The sequence below is a fragment of the Myodes glareolus genome, chromosome 1 (assembly GCF_982192425.1).
Source record: "Myodes glareolus chromosome 1, mMyoGla1.1, whole genome shotgun sequence".
Taxonomy (NCBI): domain Eukaryota; kingdom Metazoa; phylum Chordata; class Mammalia; order Rodentia; family Cricetidae; genus Myodes; species Myodes glareolus.
Genome location: NC_142026.1, coordinates 14,684,664 through 14,707,645, shown reverse-complemented (window position 1 = coordinate 14,707,645; position 22,982 = coordinate 14,684,664). Strand labels below are relative to the sequence as shown.

Here is a 22,982-nt window from a genome sequence, read left to right as displayed (position 1 = left end):
GTCTGGCAGCCTTGCCTATCCTCTCCTACATATCTATTGGCCATTCAGCTTTTTATTAGACCAATTAGGTTTTTTAGGCAGGCAAAGCACACAGAGTTAAATAAGTGCAACATAAAAGAATGCAACACATCTTTGCATCATTAAACAAGCATTCCACAGCATAAACAAATGTTACACATCTTAAACTAATACTCCACCACACTCGGTAGTGCCTCTGACTTTAGTTTTTACTGTACAGCATCCACACTTGGATTCCTTCTTAGTAATCCCAGTGATAGTATCGTGGGATGGCACTAGTGGTGACTTCAGACAAGGGCTTTGTATATCTACCCTAGGTTTCCAAAGGGAAGCCGACTCTTTGCTGTCAGTGACCAAACTCAGCACCATGAGTGATTCTAAAAACACAAGAAAAGCCCGAGAGATGCTGCTGAAACTGGCTGAGGAGACCTCCATCTTCCCAGCCAGCTGGGAGCTCTCCGAGAGGTATCTCTTGGTTGTGGTAAGTGGATGCCTTTCCTCATCGCCCCGTTTGGTGACCTTTTCTGTTATTTCTGGGACCCCCACATCACAACCCCACCAGCTCCACCAGGACGGAGTGGCCAATGGTGATGCCACTGTAAGCACCCATGACCGATGGCTCCAGAGCCACCGGGAAAGCTTTGAAGAGAAGGATTTCTGGATCCCGCCCAAAGCTGTTGAGACCCGAGTTGTGGCCAGGTTGTTTTTCAGATGATTTCTGCTGTGTGGTGAAAGTGTCAACATTCGGTCAGAGTCAAAGTTGCTATCCTGCCTAAGATCGGAAAGATTGGTGGGAGGGCTGGGTGGGGAGTTTAGGTGGAGAGTTTAGAGTTTAGCTTGTCGTGTAACATGAAGAGCTGGGTTTTTTCCTCCAGCACCCACTTTGGAGGCCTGACATGGTGGCGCCGCTTGTGATCTCAGGGCCGGGACACAGAGAATAGGCGGATACCGGAGGCTCCCAGCGAGAGATAGTGCAACAAAGGTGGGGTGGTTCTTGAGGAACAACGCAGAAGGTTAAACTCTGACCTTTGCACACGGTGTGCATACTGGCCCACCTGAACACATACATGGCCTACGCACACCTGCACATACATATACTCACACACACAAATTTTTGGTGGAAAAATCTCTTGGGTAAGTAAAAGGGTGAGGTAAGCCTCTGAGTCTTGAAATTTTTTAATGACTGTTTTACTTGTTTGGTATTATTTCTAGGGCAGGCTTTATTTTTATTAAAATTTCTCATCCGTGTAGCTCGGTTTCCAACGTGGTGAGCTTCTTCTTTCGTCTCTTCTCTAACTGTAGGACCGTCTCATTGCGCTCGATGCTGCCGAGGAGTTCTTTAAGATTGCCAGCCGAACTTACCCCAAGAAGCCAGGGATCCCATGCCTGGCAGACGGCCAGAAAAAACTGCACTACCTTCCGTTTCCAAGTCCCTAAAGGATGGCCCGGAAGAAGATCAGAGTTCTTTCACCATGACACCGCAATTTACCAAAGCTGGACCACTGCCTGTGGTTGCAAGTGAACCAGGAGACGGCTTTCTACACTCAGACACAATTCTGAATCCTATAAAACACGCGGTCTTCCTCAGGGCCTTAGCCTGAGAATGCTCTGGTTACATTAAAACACCTGGCAACTGTTCATCGAGAAAGGAAGTTAAAGAGTTGACTGGCGCATAGTTTTTCTTGACTGGTCAGATTCCAAGTACTCATCGCCTCATTGGCTGTATAAGCTACCCTCATTCATCTGTGGAGGACTGGTGTTTTTTGTTTTTGGGTTTTTTTTTGTTTGTTTGTTTGTTTGTTTGTTTGAGACAGGGTTTCTCTGTAGCTTTGGAGCCTGTCCTGGAACTAGCTCTTGTAGACCAGGCTGGCCTCGAACTCACAGAGATCCAGTTGCCTCTGCCTCCCGAGTGCTGGGATTAAAGGCGTGCGTCACCACCACCCAGCTCCATTAATGTGTTCTAATCAACAAAATAGCATGAAGAATAGAGAAAGGTGTAACTGAGCCCTTTCCTTTATTCCTGCATCAACTTTGAAGTAATCGTTATTAAACGTAATGCTAGACAAAATGCCCCAAATTTTGTAAAATTCTAGGCCTCGTATGACCTCTCTTTGATTTGGAAACACCTGAAGCAGCCCAGGTGATGGTTGGGGCAACAATTTGAGCATCAGGCGTGGCTATTTAGGAGCGTAGGTGAGCCAAGCGATAGGAATGTGTAGCCACGCAGCCCAGATAGCAGAACTTCCTGCAGCTAAGTATCTTCATTTGTGACGCAAACAACCTAAACCCTCAACATCAATCCCTAGCATTAAAGTTACCCAGTTGCCCGTTTGTAGTCTCAAAGCCCTTGGCGTTTTGTGGAGACTAGCTTCTGGAATGTCTGTCCTCTGCTTCCTGTCTTGAACCTGTTTCCTACTCATCAGCTGAACGTGGTACCTGCCCAGGGACCTTGTGGTGCAGACTTGCAGCTATGTAGGCGGTGACATATTGACATAGATCACTGCTGGGTCTTCCATCGGTCTGAGCATGATTTTTCATAATGGAGCCATGCTAACAGTGCAGCTTGCCTACAGGAAGAGAAGCCCAGTTTCCCGAGAGCGTCAGCAAGGAGCTTGCCAAGAGTTCATGGTTTATTTCGTTGAAAAGCCTTTAAAGACTTGTAGGATTTGTCAATCGACTACTGAGAACAGTAGAAATATTTTTATTTTTTAATGATTTTGCACTTCTAACTTCAGGTTGAAAACAAATTTGTATAGTCTGTTCAGGGGGTTGTGACTTGAATAATTTCATATGCTGAGAAGGCATTTTTGCTTACGTATTCCATGTTTAAAATTTACTAGGAAATACATGTCCTCCGTTCAGTAATGCATTGTAGACCAACGTAACAGATTCGTTTCCAGAGAATTCGCCCTCGTTTAGTAAGTAAGCTAAAGTTTTATTTTTTTAATATTTACTGCTTAATCTCTGTCTCATGTTGTTTGAAATTAGCCCTTTGGATATTTTCACTCACTTCTGTGGACCTTTAAAAAAATAAGCAATAAAAGAAAAGAAATTTTAGAACGTTGTGTTGTTTTAATATCTGTACTCAAATTTTGTCATTTTTGATGTCAAAATAGATGAGCTTGTCTGTGTCTCTGGATTATAAACCATTGCCATAGTTCTTATTTTTGGCAATGAACAAGTAAGGGTAAAATTATTCCTGTGGTAATTAAAATGCACGAAATTACCCAGGAATGCTTCTCCAAGAAATTAAGAGACTTCCGCATGGGCTTGGAGTTGAATGCGTGCTGTATCTCTGACAAAAGAGAAGGGCTCCTTCCATGATCCTGTAAGTTATAGGGCGAAGAGGCTGAGAGGCAGGCCGGTTTAAGAACCTCTAATCCAGACAAGGAGTGGATTTGTGCTAATATGAGTTGCCACTGCAGTGTAGGAGAGCCTCGCACAAACTGAAGTGGGCCCTTCAGAAATCACAGGGGTCCCTGCAGGCCCAGGGGCTGCAGATGTGTTAGGAGACCGCAGGGCTGATCTCCTTCAGTCATCCCTCCTGGACCACTTGAGCACCTCTCATCTCTGTGTGCTGGGTGGCGATAAGTGGTAGATGGGCACGCATTTTTATATTAAAATTGTTTCTTCTAGTGGGCATCAATCAGGGAAAAACCCTGTAACTAGCAAGTCAAATACTCAAGTTCATATTTCATGGATGGTGTTGGATAGGACAGTAAAGTATTAAATTTTCTTTAATTTTGTTTTGTTTTGATTTTCAGGACAGGGTTTCTCTGTATAGCCTTGGCTGTCCTGGAACTCCCTATGTAGACCAGGCTGGCCTTGAACTCACAGAAACCTGCCGGCCTCTGCCTCCTGAGTGCTGGAATTAAAGGTGTGCACCACCATCAGGTGAATGCACCGGCTGAATTTGGTTACTTTTCAAGCTCATAAGCTACTGACCAAAAGATAGGGCAGCTCCCCAAAGCAAAGGATATGTGATGCCATTGCTATTCGCTCTGACAATAAGTCCCTGTGGTGGTTGATTATATGGAGGAAGGAGAATATGCACACACACTCCAAGACCATGCGCTGGAAGGTCAGGGGTACCAGGATCTTAGGGATTGGTGAGGAGCTGTCACCTCCTTTTTCAGATGGGGACATCTGAGAGGTGGTACATGGATTCTCCCCTGGGACTCGCTAACCCTGAATTCATCATCTACCTCATTGACTCATTGACATTGCGCCACTTCCAGGATAAATAATTGGGCTGAACATACTTGGGTCTTGGCTGGTAGGTAAAGAATTACCTTAAAGAAAACGACGGAAGATCCTGAAAATTCTCCATCCCCTGGCCAAGATGGTAAACCAAAATTCTTATTCTACCCTAGTGAGATGGCAGACATTATTTCTTAAATTTATTTGCACATTTGAAGAATGTGTGTGGGTGTTTTGCTTGCATGTATGTTTTTTGGCATGCCTAAGCCTGAAGACGATACCAGATCCTCGGAAATTGGAGTTACAGTTGTGAGCTGCTGTGTGGGTGCTGGGAACTGAACCTGGTTCTCTGCAAAAGAGTCAGTGATCTTCATCACTGAGCCATCTTCCCGAATGAAAGTCCTTACTGTAGTCCATAGTTTATTCAGATTGCTTTAGTTTTTACCTGACTTATTTTTGTTCCAGGACTCCATCTAGGCCACCATATTGCATTTAGTTTGGTTGTCATGAATCAGTAGACTCCCCTTGGTTATGACAGTTGCTTAGACTCTCCTTGCTCTCAGTGTCCTCGACAGTTTTGTAAAGCACTGATTAAGAATCTAGAGGAGAGACTGGAGAGCTGGCTCAGAGGTCAAAAATGCTGGCTGCCAGTGCAGAGGACCTGAGTTCCGTTCTTACTGCCTATGTTGGACGGTTCACAAACAGCTGTAATTCCAGCTAAAAAAAAAAAAAAGTTTTTTCTTTCCATGATGCTGAGGCCATCTGTGCTCACACATGCACAGGCCTACACATGAACAGTTAAAAGTTGTTTAGAAAAAAAATCCAGAGGCAAGATCTGGAGATCAGCTGTAACAGTGGGGTTGTATAATGTCCTATTAATTCTCCTTGCCATTTTTCTTGAGAAAATATAGGTATCGGCGAATCAATCCCACACCAGTTATGTTTTAAGGGGTTATTTATTTTGGGGGGTAAAACTTACATGCACCATAAACCGTCAGGAAGGGAGCCTAGTCGCAGGAGCCGGGAGCAGGAGCCAGGAGCAAGCACCGGAACCAAGAGCCGGAACCAAGAGGGCCTGATCCGGATCTGCTTCTCTTTTTAAAAGAGAAATATACCATGCCCCAGTGGGCTGGTATTTCAGCAGCTATTGGCTGACGGAGCGGAAGTCGCTCCCCGCTGCACTGTGGGCTCGTATTTCAGCGACTATTGGTTGAGGCAGCGGAAGTTACTCCCACAACATATAGGCACCAGACTCCTGGAGGAGATACCTGTAGATTTGGCCATCAAAAGCAAGGGGGTCCGTGGAGCATACAGGGCTGTAGCAAAGACTGTGCACTGCTGCCCAGCCCTGGGTCTTCGCAATGGACATTCTTAGTCCTTTAGCTACTAGCAGTACTGCTGTTTGACCCCCCCAGCTAAGATTACACTTAGCTGATGGTAGCTGCCTTGCCCATACTTCTCGTATTGGATAGTTTCATGTCAACTGGAACAAGCTAGAGTTATCTAAAAGGAGGGAACCTCAACTGAGAAAATGCCTCCGTAAGATCTGACTGTAGGGTATTTCTTAATAAACTGATTGATGGGGAAGGGTCCAGCCTGTTGTGGGTGGTGTCATCTTCTGGGCTGATGCCCTAGTTCTATAATAAAGCAGTTTGAGCAAGTCATGATGAGCAAGCCAGTAAGCAGCTCTCCTCCATGACCTCTGCATCAGTTCCAGCCTCCAGGTTCCTGCCCTATTTGAGTTCCTGTCCTGGCTTCCTTTGATGATGAACAGTACTGTGGAAGTGTAAGCTGTATAAACCCTTGCTTCCCCAACTTGCTTTATGGCTATGGTCTTTCATCACAACAATAGAAACCCTAAGATATGTACTTTGCCTCCCAGGGGGCATCCTACATCTATCAGCTAATAAACATCTTGCACATCAATCTCCATTTCAGAATGTCTTCTCTCGGGAATCCAGTTATGACAGTATTACCAACATGTTTGAATGAAAACATAAATAAGAAGGAAGGACATGACTGCTCTTAGGTTTGGTGGAGGAGAATGTTTATTGTGGACTAAAGGAGAGTGTAGCCAGAGGCAAAGACATCTGGGAGAGGTCATATGAGGGGTAGGGATGGGAAGAAGGGAACCTGGGACAGCAGCCAAGAGGATAAAAGGTAAAAAAGGGGTGGTAACTAAAATGTCAGGGTTATATAGGGTAGAGCCTCTGGGGGAAGGGCAGTCCAGCCCCTAGTCTGGAGCGTTCAGGGTAGAGGGCAGGGTATGCCAGCCACACCCTGTAACAGGTAGGGACTGAGGGATGCTGGGAGAACTTGGCAGCCAGATCTGCTTTGATTGTTAAATAGGCACCTCAGCCATTTGTCCCCAGTGTTTGAGACTTAAGGGTACCTGTCTTAGGCTGTGCACCATTGCTGTGAAGAGACACAAGACCACAGTCACTCTTAGGAAGAAAATCATTTAATTGGAGTTGCCTTACAGTTTCAAAGGCTTAGTCCATTATTGTATTGGTGGGAAGCATGGTGGCATGTAGGCAGACATGGTGCTGGAGAGGAGCTGAGAGTTCTATATCTGGATCATTTGGCATCAGGAAGAGAGAGAAACTGGGTCTGGCTTGAGCATTTGAAACCCCACAGCTTGTCAGGCGGTGGTGGCGCACACCTTTAATCCCCGTACTCTGGAGGCAGAGGCAGGTGATCTCTATGAGTGGGAGGCCAGCTTTGTCTACAAGAGCTAGTACCAGGACAGGCTCCAAAACTGCAGAGAAACCCTGTCTTGGGGGGGGGCAGGAACAAACAAACCCCAAAGCCCACCCCGGTGACATACTTCCTCCAACAAAACCATACCTCCTAATCCCTGTCAAGTATCACTACCCCCTAATGACCAAAAATTCAAATCTATAAACTAGAGGGCCATTCTTACTCAACCCACCGCTCATACCGACACTTACAGATACCACATTCACATGGTTCTACATTTGTTTTAGTGTAAGGATCCCAGTTTTACTATAATTTATCTATTGAAATACATAACTGAATCAGTTTTTGAAGGTCTTGTATTAGGATGCTGTATTAGAGCTCCCTAGAGGACCATAGCAAATTGAATCTCTCTCTTATCTGTCTGTCTGTCTGTCTGTCTATCTATCTATCTATCTAAAGGAGATTTCTTAGGTTGACTTACCATGATATGGTCTAAGTAATTTAAGAATGGCTGTGTTTACATTAGAGAGACTGAGGATCCAGTAGCTGCTTGGTCCACAAGGCTTGACCTCAGCACACCCAATCTGGCACTGAAGGCCAGATGGATTTTTGGAGAGCCAACAGTCCATGTTAGAAGGCAGAAGAAGCTGGGGTCTTGTCCTAATTAGGGTCACTACTGCTGTGATGAAACATGGTGACCAAAAGAAACTCAAGGAGGAAAGGGTTTATTTGGCTTACATTTTCTTTTTCTTCTTTTTCTTTTTTTCGTTTTTAGATTAGATAATTTTTTTTCACCTGCTTTTATTGAGCTATATATTTTTTCTCCTTTCTCCTCCCTTCCTCCCCCTCCCCTTCTATTCTCTTCCATGGTCCCCATGCTTCCAGTTTACTCAGATTTTGTCTTTTTCTACTTCCCATGTAGATTAGATGGCTCACATTTTCACATCACTGTGTGTCGTCAAAGGAAGGTCAGGACAGAAACTCAAACAGGGTAGGAAAAGCTGATGGTGATGCCACAAAGTGTTGCTTGCTGGCTTGCTCAGCCTGCTTTATTATAGAGCGCAAGACCACCAGCCCATGGATGGCCCACCCACAGTGGGCTGAGCCCTTTCCCACCAATGTTAATTAAGAAGATGCCCTACAGGCTTGCCTGCATTTTCTTAATTAAGACTCCCTTCTTCAGATGACTTAATCTTGTATCAACATAAAATTATCCTGTATGGTTCTGATGTTGGTGAAGAGTGAGTGGCAGTGGCGGCAGCAGCAACACGGTAGATGAACCTGGAAGCAAGATGCTAACAGAGAAGGCAAACTTGCCAGCACGTGAAAGCCAGCAGGCAAAAAATAAAACCCCTTTCCCTTGCTATGTCTAGGCTGATATTGGAAGGCCTTGTCCACATTCAAGGTGGGTCTTCCCACTTCAGTTAATATAATTCAGAAAATCCTTCCCAGGTGCACCCAGAGACTTGTCTCTTAGTGGAGTCCAGGGCTATGCTAGTTGATGACCAAGGTTCATGGTATAAATACTGTTTTAGCAATTTTTAGATCATCATCATCATCTTCTTCCACCTCCTCCTCCTCCTTCAGAATAGTGAAGTGAGTGATCCTCCTAATGAATGTCCTTTCTTTAGCTGAGAGATTAAACCTAAGTTTCCCTAGGTGTTATCTTTTTAAAGGCACTTTGGGAAATTTTGCATTGGCAGCAGCAGAAACTCATTGATTTGCTTAGCGACCACAAATGGATCACAACACAAATTTGACTTCCTTTCCACTGGATTAATCTCTCCATTCATTTCCTTGGATCGCTTTCCATTAGTGATGTCACAAGAAAGTGACGGAATTTGAATAAGCTTCAAGGAAAGAAGTATAATGTCGTATTTTACAAATGACTTCCTTGTACAAATTGCAAGCGGCCAGGAGCTGCTTTTCCTGTGTAAAATGTCCCAACGAAAGTTATTAACTTTCAGGGTCCCCCTCTGTCTTCAGCTTGACACGCTACAAATAGACACTTGGATTCCCACTTTTCAGATTACTTAATGCAAGCTTTTGGGACACCGGCTGGCTTATGGAGACCTGAATCATGGCTTGGGTCTCATTCTTTGATGGCTTTGTAGTGAAGTGGGGTTTATTTGCTATCATTTCTATTTTGTATTCTAAGTGTTTTTTAACATTGACTTAAGAGGGAACATTATCATAAATTCGGAATAAAGTTATAACATTTAAAATTGATCAAGAAGGCACAAATCTGTATAGTTCATCACTTTTTTCAACAATTTCTTGTTTTCAAAGTTATTACTTTTATCTTATGTGTGTGTGCGTGCCTGAGTGTATGTATGTACAGAATATGCGTGCATGAGCCCAAGGAATCAGAAGAGGATAATGGATCATGTGGAACCGGAGTTACTGGTGGCTGTGAGCTGCCGTATGGGTGCTGGAAACTAGGTCCTCTGCAAGAGCAGTCAGTGCTCTTGACCACTGAGCCATCTCTCTAGCTCAGTTTGGCACTTTACAAAAACAAACCATTGCAGTCTGTCGGGAGCAATTTACTTTAAAAATTCTCCAGAACTAGTTATAAGGACTGTGTGTATATGTAACTGGACTTGGTGATGTGTGGTTAGCATCTGAAGTAATCTAACCAGGAATCTGCTTTCAAAAGATAGTTGTTAAATCATTTCATTTATCCTTTCCAAGATGCTCAGTCCTACGTGGGACATCTTTATCAACATTTCCCATGTGCGGGGAGCATGGCACTAGAGAAGGCAGGCAGAACTTGAGAGCTGAAGGTTGGGGAGGAGTGCTGTCGAGTTCTGTCTTCTGGACTTGGCATGGCTATTGCAATGCTTTTGCTATCTTATTTGCATGAGATCATGCCAGCCAAAACTCTGGTGCAGGTTAGGAAAAAGCTTACTGAGGAGCTTTTGACATGCTGTGGGAGGAAGAATCAATCTTTTATGAGAATGTGTTTGCTAGTAGGTTCCCCAGGCTCCAGCTGGGGACCTCATACCCTGCTCTTGTGGGGCAGCACTAATTGGACATGATGGGTTATAAAAAGAACAATTTTGGATCGGGAGAGGATTGTGTTGGGTATGCTGGCTGGTTTTGTTAATCTCTCACAAGCTAGAGTCATTTGAGAAGAGACAAACTCAATTCAGAAAATGCTCCCACCACCAGGTTAGCCTGTGGGGTATTTTCCTGATTGATGATTGACGTGGGAGGGCCCAGTGTGCTGTGGGTGGTTCCACTCTTGGGCTGGTGGTCCTGGCAAGCAGAAGAAGCCAGCAAGCAGTATTCCACTACGGTCCCTGCATCAATCAGTTCCTGCCTCCAGTTCCTGTCTTGAGCTCCTGCCCTGACTTCCCTGAATGATGGATTACAAGCTGTCAGATAAAATAAATCCCACATCGCTTTTGGTCATGGTGTTTTATTACAGCAATAGAAACTCTAAGATGGGTGGGAAGGATACAGAGAAGCTGGAGGGGAGACATGAGAGGTAGATATAACCATATTTCATTGTATATATGTATAAATTATTTTGGCGGAGGTAAAGTCTGTGCAGCCCCGGCTTTCCTGGAACTTGCTGTGTAGATCAGGTGGCTCCTGAACTCAGATCTTCCTGCCTTTGCTTTCCAATGGTGAGGTCAAAGGCTCATGCCGCCATGCCTGGCTATGAAATTCTTAATACAGAAAAAACTATTTATACCTCCAAATTCATTAGTTCTATTGAGTTTATTAGGGTCATTTCCAAGTTTTAGCATGAGTACTAGTTAGTATAGTGACTAGCTAACAAGACTAGTCTCCGCCATCTTTCCTGGAAGAAGCTGTTAAGAATGTCTGAGACTCCGCAGTGCCCAACCTCAAGGCCCCATTGGTTCCCCCTGTCAACGTCACAGACTTGTTGCTCTGCCCTCAGATCTTGTTATCAGAATATTGTCTGCCTAGGAATGAAAATTTCAAGTTTAAACTTATAATAATGTGGGCCCGAGAGCAGAATGGGAAGCTTCCCTAGGATTGTAGGCAGCGAATGTATCATGTCTAACAGTATGTGCTTTATGTGTAGAAGAATTTGGGTTGAGATTTTCTTTGTGTCAGCGTACCATCTGGTTTTAGGAACACAGAGAAAACAGACAGCCCTGTCTTCCTCCCTACTTTCTGGAGATCTATTGGTGTTTATTAAAGCTCCAAGTGTTGCTGGAAGGTCAGATTGACACAGATCGATTTTTATCCCAGTTAAAAATTATGTGAAATTCAGTTTTTATCTGGTTGTGTGTGTGTGTGCACGCACGCCTGCACACACATGTCATGTACTTGTGTTGTGAATGTCAGAGTTTGTTACTGGATGTCGTCTTCAATTCATCTCCACCTTATTTTTTGGACAGCTTTCTCAGACCCTGGTGCTTGTGGATTTAGCTAGACAAACTGACCATCAAGTCAGTCTCAGCCCTTAAGAACACTGACTGCTCTTCTAGAGGACCTGGGTTCAGTTCCCGGGACCCACATGGCAGCTGTCTGTAACAGGATCCAACACTCTCACACAGACATACATAAAGGCAAAACACGGATTAAATAAAAATAAATTTTAAAAATATCTCCCTGTGTCTCCTCCCCAGCACTAGGCTTACCTGGTTATTGCTGCACCTGGGTTTCATGTGGGCGCTGGGGAGCCAAGCTACCTTGTCATGTTGGTGCCACAAGCATTTTATCAAATAGACCCTCTCTCCAGTTCCTTAGGATTTGAGGCAGGTTCTCACTGTGTAGCTCTGGCTCACTTTAAACTTGCCATGTGCCTCAAAATGTCTTTACATTCTTCCTTCTCCTGCCTCAGTCTCCTGAATGCTGGGTGCACGCTCTCACACCTGGTTCAAAAAATAATAAATAAACAAAACAAAACCAGCAACTCTTAACAGTAGAAATTGCATTGCAAGCATCTATAGCAATTTGGGAGGTTTTGTTCTTTCTTTGTGGCCAGGTTTGAAGTTCATATATATTATTTTCTGTCCTAACTGCAAAATTGGCTGAGGGCTACTGGATTCAAAATGCCCTTATGAGCCAATGAATAGGGTTCTTTTTCCTTGTCCTAATGGGAACAGTTTTGTCATGTAAAAACATTTTCTTTTGTCAGCTCTTCTATTTTTCTTCCCTTGAGAAGAAGTAGAGTCCAATGTCACATCTGTGTTAGTTTTTCTCAGTTTTGGAATGTTAACTACTGGGGCTGAAGAGATGGCTCAGCCATTAAAAGCACCTATTAACCTTGCAAAGGATTGGAGTCTGGGTCTTGGTTTTCATGTCAGGTAGTTCACGACCCTGTATGACCCCAGCTTCAGGAGATCCAGCATTCTCTCTTGCCATAATGACCACCACCTGCTCCCCTAGAGATATGCACACCATTAAAAAGAACAAAAGAAAAAAATTAAAAGTGTTGACAAATAAAACTAAAAATTAAAAATAAAAACATTATACAAATCAAAGATCTATATATAAAGCAAAAGGTTAGTGCAATTTCACAGGCCCCCAAAATTTTCCTCCTGAGTGGAATCCGAGAACATCATTTTTACAAAGTGGGATATTTATTTGGGTAGGCACAGAAAATTTGGTCATCTTTCTTCTATTTCTGGACACTTAGAGGTTTCCTAATTTTCTCTGTAGTGAACATCTTCACACATACTGCTTTGACCAGTGCTTTTAATAGAGATATAGAATCAGAGGGCATAAATATTTAAGTCATTCTTGAGATAGATGATAATTAGTTTCACAAAGACTTATTTATGCCATCACCAAGCAGTAATGTCTGAGGATTTAGTTTTCCACCTTTTTTATTACTGGAAACTTAGGAAATATAAAACAGTAAAAAAAAAAGCGATAGTTTTGTGTTGATTTAATCTGCATTTCTGTTCATCGGTCGGGCTGAACATTACCCCATATGCTCTTTTACTGCTTTTTGATTTCCTTTGCCATTTGTCTTTGTTTCTTTTATCTCTTGTCCACAGGGTAAGCCCTTAGCTTGAGATTCTAACATTGCCAATCTATGCAGCAACCAGGTATAAATAAACATCAACACCTGCTCCCTGTTTGCAACATCTGCTTTATGGGGCCTTTGTTTTGGCTTTCGGTTGTCAGCTTTTTGCCCAAGTCTCATACAACAAGCATTCATAACAGAGGCAAAATGAACCCGGAGACAGCTTTCAACAGCGTGTGATGTTGGCCGAGGCTCTCTAGCTCATGTTGTGACAGAATTCCAAAGGACAAATGTTAGCAGAGTCCACAGAATAATGAACCCAGCTCACAGTTTTCCCGTGCTTTAGAAGAGACGAGGAGGGGAAAATTTGTATGGGAGAATGGTTTTATTTTTCTGTTTGGGTCTTTCTAATGCTGCGACCCTTTAATACAGTTTCTCATGTTGTGGAGACTCCAGTCATAAGATTATTTTGTTGCTACTTCATAACTGTCATTTTGCTACTGTTATGAATTCTAGTGTAAATATCTGTGTTTTCTGATGGTCTTAGGTGACCCCCCAATGGAAAGGTTGTTTAACCCTAAAGTGGTAATAACCCATGGGTTGAGAACCATTGGGCGAAAACATTGTTTCAGTAGTTTGATGGCTGAATGGAGGTGCGAGTGTCTCTCCTGCCGTGATAGTTATGTTAGACTGTTCGAGTTTTACATTTACATTTTATGATTAGTTACTGAATTTTTACTTATGAATTACTTTCATTTTAAAAATCTGTATCTTAACAATGTGCCTTTTGTGATTCCACAGTCAGGATACTTACCCAGATGGATCTTACATGCCCTAAGTTATTCTCTCATTGCTGGGACAAATACCTGACAAAAAGCAATGTAAGGAAGGGTGTCTTTCCTTTGGCTTAAGAGTTAAGACTTTAGTCCATCCTGGTGGGGAGCACGGCAGCAGGAGTGGGAGGCAGCTGGTAGCTGGTGGGGAGCATGGTGGCAGGAGTGGGGGGCGACTGGTAGCTGGTGGGGAGCACATGGCAGCAGGAGTGGGGGGTGGCTGGTAGCTGGTGGGGAGCATGGTGGCAGGAGTGGGGGGTGGCTGGTAGCTGGTGGGGAGCATGGTGGCAGGAGTGGGGGGCAACTGGTAGCTGGTGGGGAGCACATGGCAGCAGGAGTGGGGGGCGGCTGGTAGTTGGTGGGGAGCATGGTGGCAGGAGTGGGGGGCGGCTGGTAGCTGGTGGGGAGCATGGTGGCAGGAGTGGGGGGCGGCTGGTAGCTGGTGGGGAGCATGGTGGCAGGAGTGGGGGGCGGCTGGTAGCTGGTGGGGAGCATGGTGGCAGGAGTGGGGGGCGGCTGGTAGCTGGTGGGGAGCATGGTGGCAGGAGTGGGAGGCGGCTGGTAGCTGGTGGGGAGCATGGTGGCAGGAGTGGGAGGCGGCTGGTAGCTGGTGGGGAGCATGGTGGCAGGAGTGAGAGGCGGCTGGTAGCTGGTCATGTCACATCTGCAGCAGGAAGCAGAGAGGGATGAATGTTGGTGCTCAGCTCACATTCTCATTTTTTTCTTTTTATTCACTCTGAGATATAAGCCCAAGGGACCCTGCAACACACATTCTGAGTAGGTCTTCCCTCTTCAGTTAAATCCCCTAGGCATGCCCACAGATATTTCTTCTATATGTGTGTGTGTGTTTATTTACATATATATATACATATATATATACACTGTTGACAATCACTGCCTCATGTACATATACACGTTTGTGTATGTATATACATGTGTGTGCATATATACATACATGTGTGTATATGTGTATGTGTGTACATACACATGCACACCCATATGCACATGCATACACACACGTGAGAAGGCTGCCTGGAGTAGTACTAGATTAAGAATGATAACACATCAATTTGCCAAGTGGAAGAGTTGGGAGGATTCTTATTCATTTTTATGTTCTCTGATAAACCATAAAATTTCAACTATGAAGGATAGCTTCTGTTTTTTTTTTTTTTTTAGTTTAGATTTAGAAGATAGACTACTTTCATTATCCAGGGAAGTTCCTTTTTTTAAAGATTTATTTTATGTGCATTGGGGTTTTTGCCTGTGTGTGTATGTCTGTGTGAGGGTGGTGGATCCTCTGGAACTGGAGTTTCGGACAGTGAGCTGCCATGTGGGTCCTCTGGTAGAAGCCAGCACTCTTACCTGCCAAGCCATCTCTCCAGCCCCTGGTTCCCCTGGTTTTAGAAGCTGAGTTTGGGGTTCAGGTTGTTGGTGATACTCAGTAAATGAAAACATGAACAAATGAAGAATGATAGAGAAAATCTCAACACACAGTGCTTTAGAGAACATGCCACAGGTGAGTAATGGCGAATCAATCCCACACCAGTTATGTTTTAAAGGGGTATTTATTTTGGGGGGTAAACTTACATACACATAAACCGTCAGGAAAGGAGCCTAGTCTCTGGAGCAGGAGCCGGAACCAAGCGCCGGAACCAAGAGGCCGAGCGAAGGCCTGCCGCTCTTCTTTTAAAGAGAAATATACCACGCCCCTGTGGGCTGGTATTTCAGCGCTATTGGCTGACAGAGTGGAAGGCGCTCACGCAGCACCGTGGGCTCGTGCTTCAGCGACTATTGGCTGAAGCAGCGGAAGGTACTCCCGCAGCAGGTGAGCTTAAAAGGCTAGACTCTTAAAGGGACATACTTGGTCTATCCTTGAGAATTTTACTGGTATTGTCACTAATGAGCAGTCCTTAGGAGGAGCCAGAAAGGTCCAGTCTCCCAGAAGAGTGGCAAAGGTTGTTTCTGCTTTTAATAATAACTTAGTTTAGCTGGGCATGGTGGTGCATGCCTTTGATCCCAGCAGACAGCAGCAGGAGGATCTCTGTGAGTTCGAGGCGATCCTGGCCTACATAGTGAGTTCCAAGTCAGCCACAGTTATATAGAGACCTTGTCTCAAACAAACAACAAGCCCCCAGCCCCCTCCAATCCTTATTTAGCGTGTGTGTGTGTGTGTGTGTGTGTGTGTGAACCTACATGCTATGGCATCCATGATCCATGTTTAGGTCAGAGAACCTGTGGGAGTCCTGTCTATTCCTTCTACAACGTGGGTTCTGGGGATTGACGTAGGTCATCAGGCACCTTTACTAATAAACCCTCTCTCTGGCCCAAAGGGCATTTCTTTTTCTTTCTATTTTCTTTTTAAAAACTTCTTTTTGTTTTAATTATTTGGCTAGGAATGTGCTATACACTTTCCTCTCACTCACCCCCACTACCATGCACTCAATTTACTCAGAAGATCTTGTCATTTTCCCCCTTCCTAGGCAAATCCATGTTATCTTAGGGTTCTCCTTGTTCCCTAGGTTCTCTGGGGTTGTGGCCTGTAGGCTGGTTGTCCTTTGTTTTACGTCTATTATCTACTTATGAGTGAGTACATATTAATTATATTTGTCTTTCTGGATCTGGGTTACCTCACCCAGGATGGATTTTTCTAGTTCTGATCATTCACCTGCAGATTTCCAAGATGTCACTGTTTTTTTTTGTTTTTTTTTTTTTTTTAACCACTGAGTAGTACACCATTGTGTAAATGTACCACATTTTCTTTATCCATTTTTCAGTTGAGGGGCATCTGGGTTGTTTCTAGATTCTGGCTATTATGAATTAATGCTGCTATGCACGTAGTTGAGCACATGTCCTTGTGGTACAATTGAGCATCCTTTGGATATAAATCCAAAAGTTTTATTGCAGGGTCTTGAGGAAGGTTGTTCCCTACTTTTCTGAGAAATCACCACACTGACATCCAAAGGGGCTGTACCAGCTTGCATTCCCACCAGCAATGCAGAAGTGTTCCCTTTTCCCCACAACCTCTCCAGCATAAGTTGTCATCAGTGTTTTTGATCTTGGCCATTCTTACAGGTGTAAGGTGGAATCTCAGAGTAGTTTTTATTTGCATTTCTCTGATGACTGAGGATGTTGAGCATTTCCTTAAGTGTCTTTCAGCCATTTGAGATTCCTTTGTTGAGAGTTCTCTGTTTATTTTATTTTATTTTTTGGTTTTTTGAGATAGGGTTTTTCTGTAGCTTTGGAGCCTGTCCTGGAACTAGCTTTTGTAGACCAGGGTGGCCTCGAACTCACAAAAATCCACCTGTCTCTGCCTCCCAAGTGCTAGGATTAAAGGCATACGCCACCACCACCCGGCTTGTACTCTATTTTTTTTTTAATTGGATTTGTTCTTTTGATGTCTAGTTTCTTGAATTCTTTGTGTAATTTGGAGATCAGTACTCTGTCTGATTTGGGGTTGGTGAAGATCTTTTCCCTTTCTGTAGGCTATCATTTTGTCTTGTTGTCTGTGTCTTTTGCTTTACAGAAGCTTTTCAGTTTCAGGAGGTCCCAATTATTAATTGTTTCTCTCAGTGTCTGTGCTGCTGGAGTTATATTTAGGAAGTAGTTTCAAGGCTACTTTCCACTTTTTCTTCTATGAGATTTAGTGTGGTTGGTCTTAGGTTGAGGTCTTTGATCCATTTGGACTTGAGTTTTGGGGCATTCCGATTAGATATGGATCTATTTGTATTCTTCTACATGTTGATATCCAGTTATGCCAACACCATTTTTGGAAAAAAAAAACTTTCATAATTAGCTCCTTTGTCAAAAATCAGGTGTTCATAGGTTTGTGGATTGATATCAGGGTCTTCGATTCGATTCCATTGGTCCTCCTGTCTTTTTTTTTTATTGATTTTATTGAGCTACACATTTTTCTCTGTTCCCCTCCCTTCCTCTCCCCTCCCTTCAACCCTCCCCCATGGTCCGCATGCTCCCAATTTACTCAGGAAATCTTGTCTTTTTCTACTTCCCAAGTACATTAGATCCATGTATGTCTCTCTTAGGGTCCTCATTGTTGTCTAGATTTTCTGGGATTGTGATTTTAGGCTGGCTTTCTTTGCTTTATGTTTAAAAACCACTTATGAGTGAGTATATATGATAACTGTCTTTCTGGGTCTTGGTTACCTCACTCAATATGATATTTTCTAGCTCCATCCATTTGCCTGCAAATTTCAAGATGTCTTATTTTATTTTATTTTTCTGTGTAGTACTCCATTGTATAAATGTACCACATTTTCCTTATCCATTCTTCAGTCGAGGGGCATTTAGGTTGTTTTCAGGTTCTGGCTATGATGAACAATACTGCTATTGGTACGGGAGAATTGTCTGTATTCTGTCAATCATGTTTTAAATAAAACGCTGATTGGCCAGGCAGGAGGTGTAGGCGGGAAAACCAGACAGGAAGTGGAAATGATGCAAGGAGAGCAGGAGAATTCTGGGGAGGAGGAAGTTGATTCCTCCCACTCCTGCCCAGATCACTGAAGCAGCAGGATGTGAGTTGCCCCACTGAAAAAGGTACTGAGCCACATGGCTAAAATAGATCAGATAAACGGGTTAATCAAGATGTGAGAGTTAGCCAGTAAGAAGCCTGACCTAATGGGCCAATCAGCATTATAACTTGTAGAGATTTCTGTGTGATTTTTCTCTGGGACTAAACAGCTGGGGGAACTGGGCAGGACAAAAAACCCCAACAAACATGCCAGCCCCTTCAAGTTACAGCTATGAACATAGTTGAGTACATGTCCTTGTGGCACGATTGAGCATCCTTTGAATATATACCCAAAAGTGGTATTACTGGGTCTTGAGGAGAGTTATATACAAAGAACTAAAAAAAAAAAAATGTTCATCAAAAGAACAAATAATCCAGTAAAAAAAATGGAGTACAGACCTAAACAGAGAACTCTTAACAGAGGAATCTAACGTGACTGAAAGACACTTAAGGAAATGTTCAACATCCTTAGTCATCAGAGAAATGCAAATCAAAACAACTCTGAGATTCCAGTGACCAAGATCAAAAACACTGATGACAACTTATGCTGGAGAGGTTGTGGGATAAAGGGAACACTTCTGCATTGCTGGTGGGAATGCAAACTGGTACACCCTTTTGGATGTCAGTGTGGCGATTTCTCAGAAAATTAGGAAACAAACTCCTTTCTGTTTTTATGCCAGTACCAGGCTGTTTTCAGTACTGTAGCTCTGTAGTAGAGTTTGAACCAGGGATTGTAATGACTCTAGAAGTTCTTTTATTGTACAGAATTTTTTTTGGCTACCCTGGGTTTTTTTGTTTTTTCGGATGAAGTTGAATATTGTCCTTTCGAAGTCTGTGAAGAATTTTCCTGGGATTTTGATGGATATTGCATTGAATCTGTAGATTGCTTTTGGTAAGATTGCTATTTTTTACTATGTTAATCCTAGCTATCCAAGAGCACAGAAGATTTTACAATTTTCAGATGTCTTCTTCAATTTCTTTGTTCAAAGTCTTTAACTTGTTTAGTTAGAGTTACCTTAAGATAGTTTATTTGTGGCTATTGTAGAGGGTGATGTTTCACTGATTTTCTTTCTCAGCCCAAAGGGCATTTCTTCAAGGATCTGACAGAATACTCAAGGAGCGATGGTTCTCTCAGCAAGGAGGCAATCAGGTGAGCCCGGCTCCTTTTCGGGCGCCAGGCAGTGGTGGCGCACGCCTTTAGTCCCAGCACTCGGGAGGCAGAAGCAGGCGGATCTCTGTACATTCGAGGCCAGCCTGTTCTACAGAGTGAGTAGACAGCCAAGGCTACACAGAGAAACCCGGTCACAAACAAGCAAACAAAAAAAGCAAACAAATCCTCAGAGAGCCTCCAGGGATGCTTAACACAGGCACCATCCTTAGGTGAGGCTGAGGTGGGGCTGCGTGCGTGTACCAAGGCTCCGAGGTGCTCCGTCTCTACAAACAATCTGTGTCTTTATCTGAAAACATCTGTAGAAGCAGCAACACAAGGGCCGAAGTGTCCAACTCACGGGGATCTCAGGCAGTCGACAAGTGAAACTGCTTTGCATTGCTACAATTAACAGATTCTCCTTGCACACGGAAGAGCGATGCAGAATTCTGATTGAGCACTAGATGTCGCTGTTGACTAATTCTGGTGTCTGTCAAGGTCAACCTTCGTCAAATTTACTACGTAATGCTTTTCCTCCTTCCTTTCTTCCTTTTCCTTCTTTTTCCTTCCCTTCCTTTCCCCCTTTATTCTCTTTATTTTTTCTATTTCTTTCTACTATAATTTTCTATTTATTTTTAACATATAATTTTTATTTTTGAAATTATAATTACATCTTTCCCCCATTCCTTTTCCTTCCTACAACACTGCCCCCATGAACTTCTTTAGCTTTCTCTCAAAGTTATGACTTATTTTTAAAAATTATTGTTGTGTATATACATATATTTGTAAGCATATGCATTTATTTCTAAATATATAAATACAATCAGCTAAGTCTGTATAATGTTACTAGTATACATAATATGTATAATACATATATGTACACATTGTATATGTATTATATAACACATTATATGTACACATTGTATATGTATTATATAACACATTATATGTATAGCATTTATATTATATATGTATTATATAAATCATATAAAATCTGAAGGCTGACCACTTGGCAGTCCATAACCCATCGGAGGCTCTTCCCTGGGGAAGACTGTTTCCTCAGCTCCACAACCTCAGAACTGCTTAGTTGCCTGTCGTTGCTTGCTCAGCGTTGGAGGCTCACGAGACTTCCCCTCCCAGGTCAGCAGGTCTGTTGCTCACATCCTTGTTCAAATCTTGATTAGGCAGCCATGCAGGTGAGACTTCGTGGCTGTAGCTCCTCTGACTTTTCTATGAGACTCAACCGCACAGCCAACTTCCTATTCCTCTGGCTCTTCCAATCTTTTCCTTTTTCTTCAGCGATGTCCCCAGAGACTTGGGCGCAGGAGTTATGCTGTAGATGTCAGTTGGGACTGGATACCACACAATCTCTTGTTGGTTTTCTCCAACAGCCTCTGCTTAATGTAGAGAGAAGTTGGTTTTTTTTTTTTTTGTTTGTTTTGTTTTTTTCTTTTTTTTTTTAAAGACCAGAGTCTGTAGGTCTGGAACTTGTTATGTAACCCAAATTGGTCTGAAACTTGTGGCAATTAATCTTTCTGCCTCTGCCTCTGCCTCTCCAGTGTTGAGGTTACAGGCATCAGTTACCACACTTAGGTCTTTCTTTCTCTTTTTAAATTTATTATTATTATTATTTGTGTGTGGTGTGTGTGTGTGTGTGTATGTTTAGTTCTTTTGAGACAAGATTTCTCTATGTAGCCCTGGCTGTTCTTGAATTTGCTTTGCAGACCAGGCCGGCCTTTATTAAACTCACAGATATCTACTTACTTCTACCTCCAGAACACTGGGATTAAAGACGTGTGCCACTGCACCTGGTCTCTGCAAACTTTTAACACAAAAGTTAAAGATTAGTCAGATGAATGCAAATTTACACTCATGGCTTCGAAAGCACTAATTTCCCCACGATTACCTTCTTGCAGCTTCCCTAAGGCTTGCCATCCCCGTGTCACAGGTAGTGAACTTGAGGGTCTGAGACTAGGCAGCTGCCTGGTTCATGCAAACAGTTGCATGAACATTTCTTTCCAAGTATGCTTTTATGGCCTGGCTCGTCTTCAGCTCGATTTCTGCTGGATCTGTGTGCATAGCTGAAAACCATAGCCTTTTGAAGACTGGACCTATATTTGCATTTCAAAAGCTTTGAAAAGTATCTGCAGGAATCACCAAGAAAGTAAACAAGTTGTAAGATTTAATGGTAGCCGAGTTTATCATAGCTGTGTGCGCGCACGGACACACACACACACACACACACACACACACACACACACACACATATATATCCAGACACTTTATTCTACAGAGTTCAAAACTACAAGAATATATGTAAGATCACTTGGAAGCTGGAAACTGTCACGCAAGAGATGTCATACATGACAGAGGTGGTACAAGGTGCTGTCTAGCTTCTGCCTCCAACCTGGTAATCCTCCTGTAAGGATTTCCGCAGAAGGGCTGACAGCATACTGCCGTGATAGAGAATTTGCTTGGCATGTGTGAAGCCCTCAATTGAATTTCCCTGGACATTTTACTATGTTTGCAGAACCTAGATATTTCCAATTCTAAACCACACTGACTTTCCTCTCCGTTGTTTGTTGCTGCCTGTCTTCCAGGGACTGCTACTCCTTGCTTATTAGTTTCCTGTGCTCACAGTTGCTTATGTCCCTACCGCTGTGGCCATGGGAAGCCATCAGAGGTCAGTCTCCCTCCTCATAGGGTGGAGTCCGAGATGGCATTTTAGAAAACTTGCCAGGTCCCTTTAGCTCTTCATTTTAGTTATTTTTAAATTAAAAAAAATGTACTTGTTTTTATTTTCTGTGGATTCTTGTTATGTCTATGAGAGGGTGTTGGATCCCCTGGAACTGGGGTTACAGACCCTTGTGAGTTGCCATGAGGGTGCTGGGAATTGAACCTGGGTCCTCTGGAAGAGCAGGCGTTGCTCTTAACCACTGAGCCATCTTTCCAGCCCCTCATTATTGCTATTATTTTAAACTAAGCACTGAGGGATACAGGCCAGTTGGGATGTACTTGTTTCAGAACCCCAGTGATCTGCTGATAGGTGGCAGAGGGGATTTTTCTTTCCAGAGGTCCTTCAGGCTGCTTGGAAACAAAACAAAACAAAAGAAAAAAAGCAAAAGTAATTTGGAGCTCCTCGGTGGTTTGAATAAGAATGGCCTCCATAAGCTCATGTATTTGAACCGTCATCAGGGAGTGGCACCATTTGAGAAGGATTATGAGACGTGGCCTTTTTGGAGGAAGTGTGTTATGGGGGCGGCGGCTGTGGGCGATGAACCTTGAGGTTTTAAAAGCCCATGCCAGGCCAATCTCTTCCCCCCTCCCTCCCCGTTTCTACTTGAGGATCAGGATGTAGATCTCAGCTACTTCTCCAGCACCTCACCTACCTGCCACCATGCTGCCTGCCATGGTGATAATAAGAACTTAAGCCTCTAAAACTTTAAGCAAGCCCCCAGCAAAGTGCTTTCTATTATAAGAGTTGTGTTGGTTGTGGTGTCTTGTTGCGAGTCTTATTCCTGAGCGGGCATTCTGCCCTTACTTAGAGGTCTGCAAGTAAATACTCAGGATGACCACAGTGTTTATTCTAGGAACAAGTTTATTATG

The 22,982-nt window shown here is 43.4% G+C and overlaps 1 protein-coding gene across 1 annotated transcript in view; it reads left to right on the top strand.

Annotated features, from left to right (window-relative positions):
* Mreg (melanoregulin) overlaps positions 1-3,078 on the top strand; it is a 61,642-nt gene extending 58,564 nt beyond the window's left edge. The window contains exons 4-5 of the mRNA XM_048459299.3: positions 336-499; positions 1,321-3,078. Of these exons, the coding sequence (XP_048315256.3) occupies positions 336-499; positions 1,321-1,455 (299 nt within the window). The 3' untranslated portion in view covers positions 1,456-3,078. The remainder of the gene's footprint in view (positions 1-335; positions 500-1,320) is intronic.
* Positions 3,079-22,982: the final 19,904 nt, after the last annotated feature.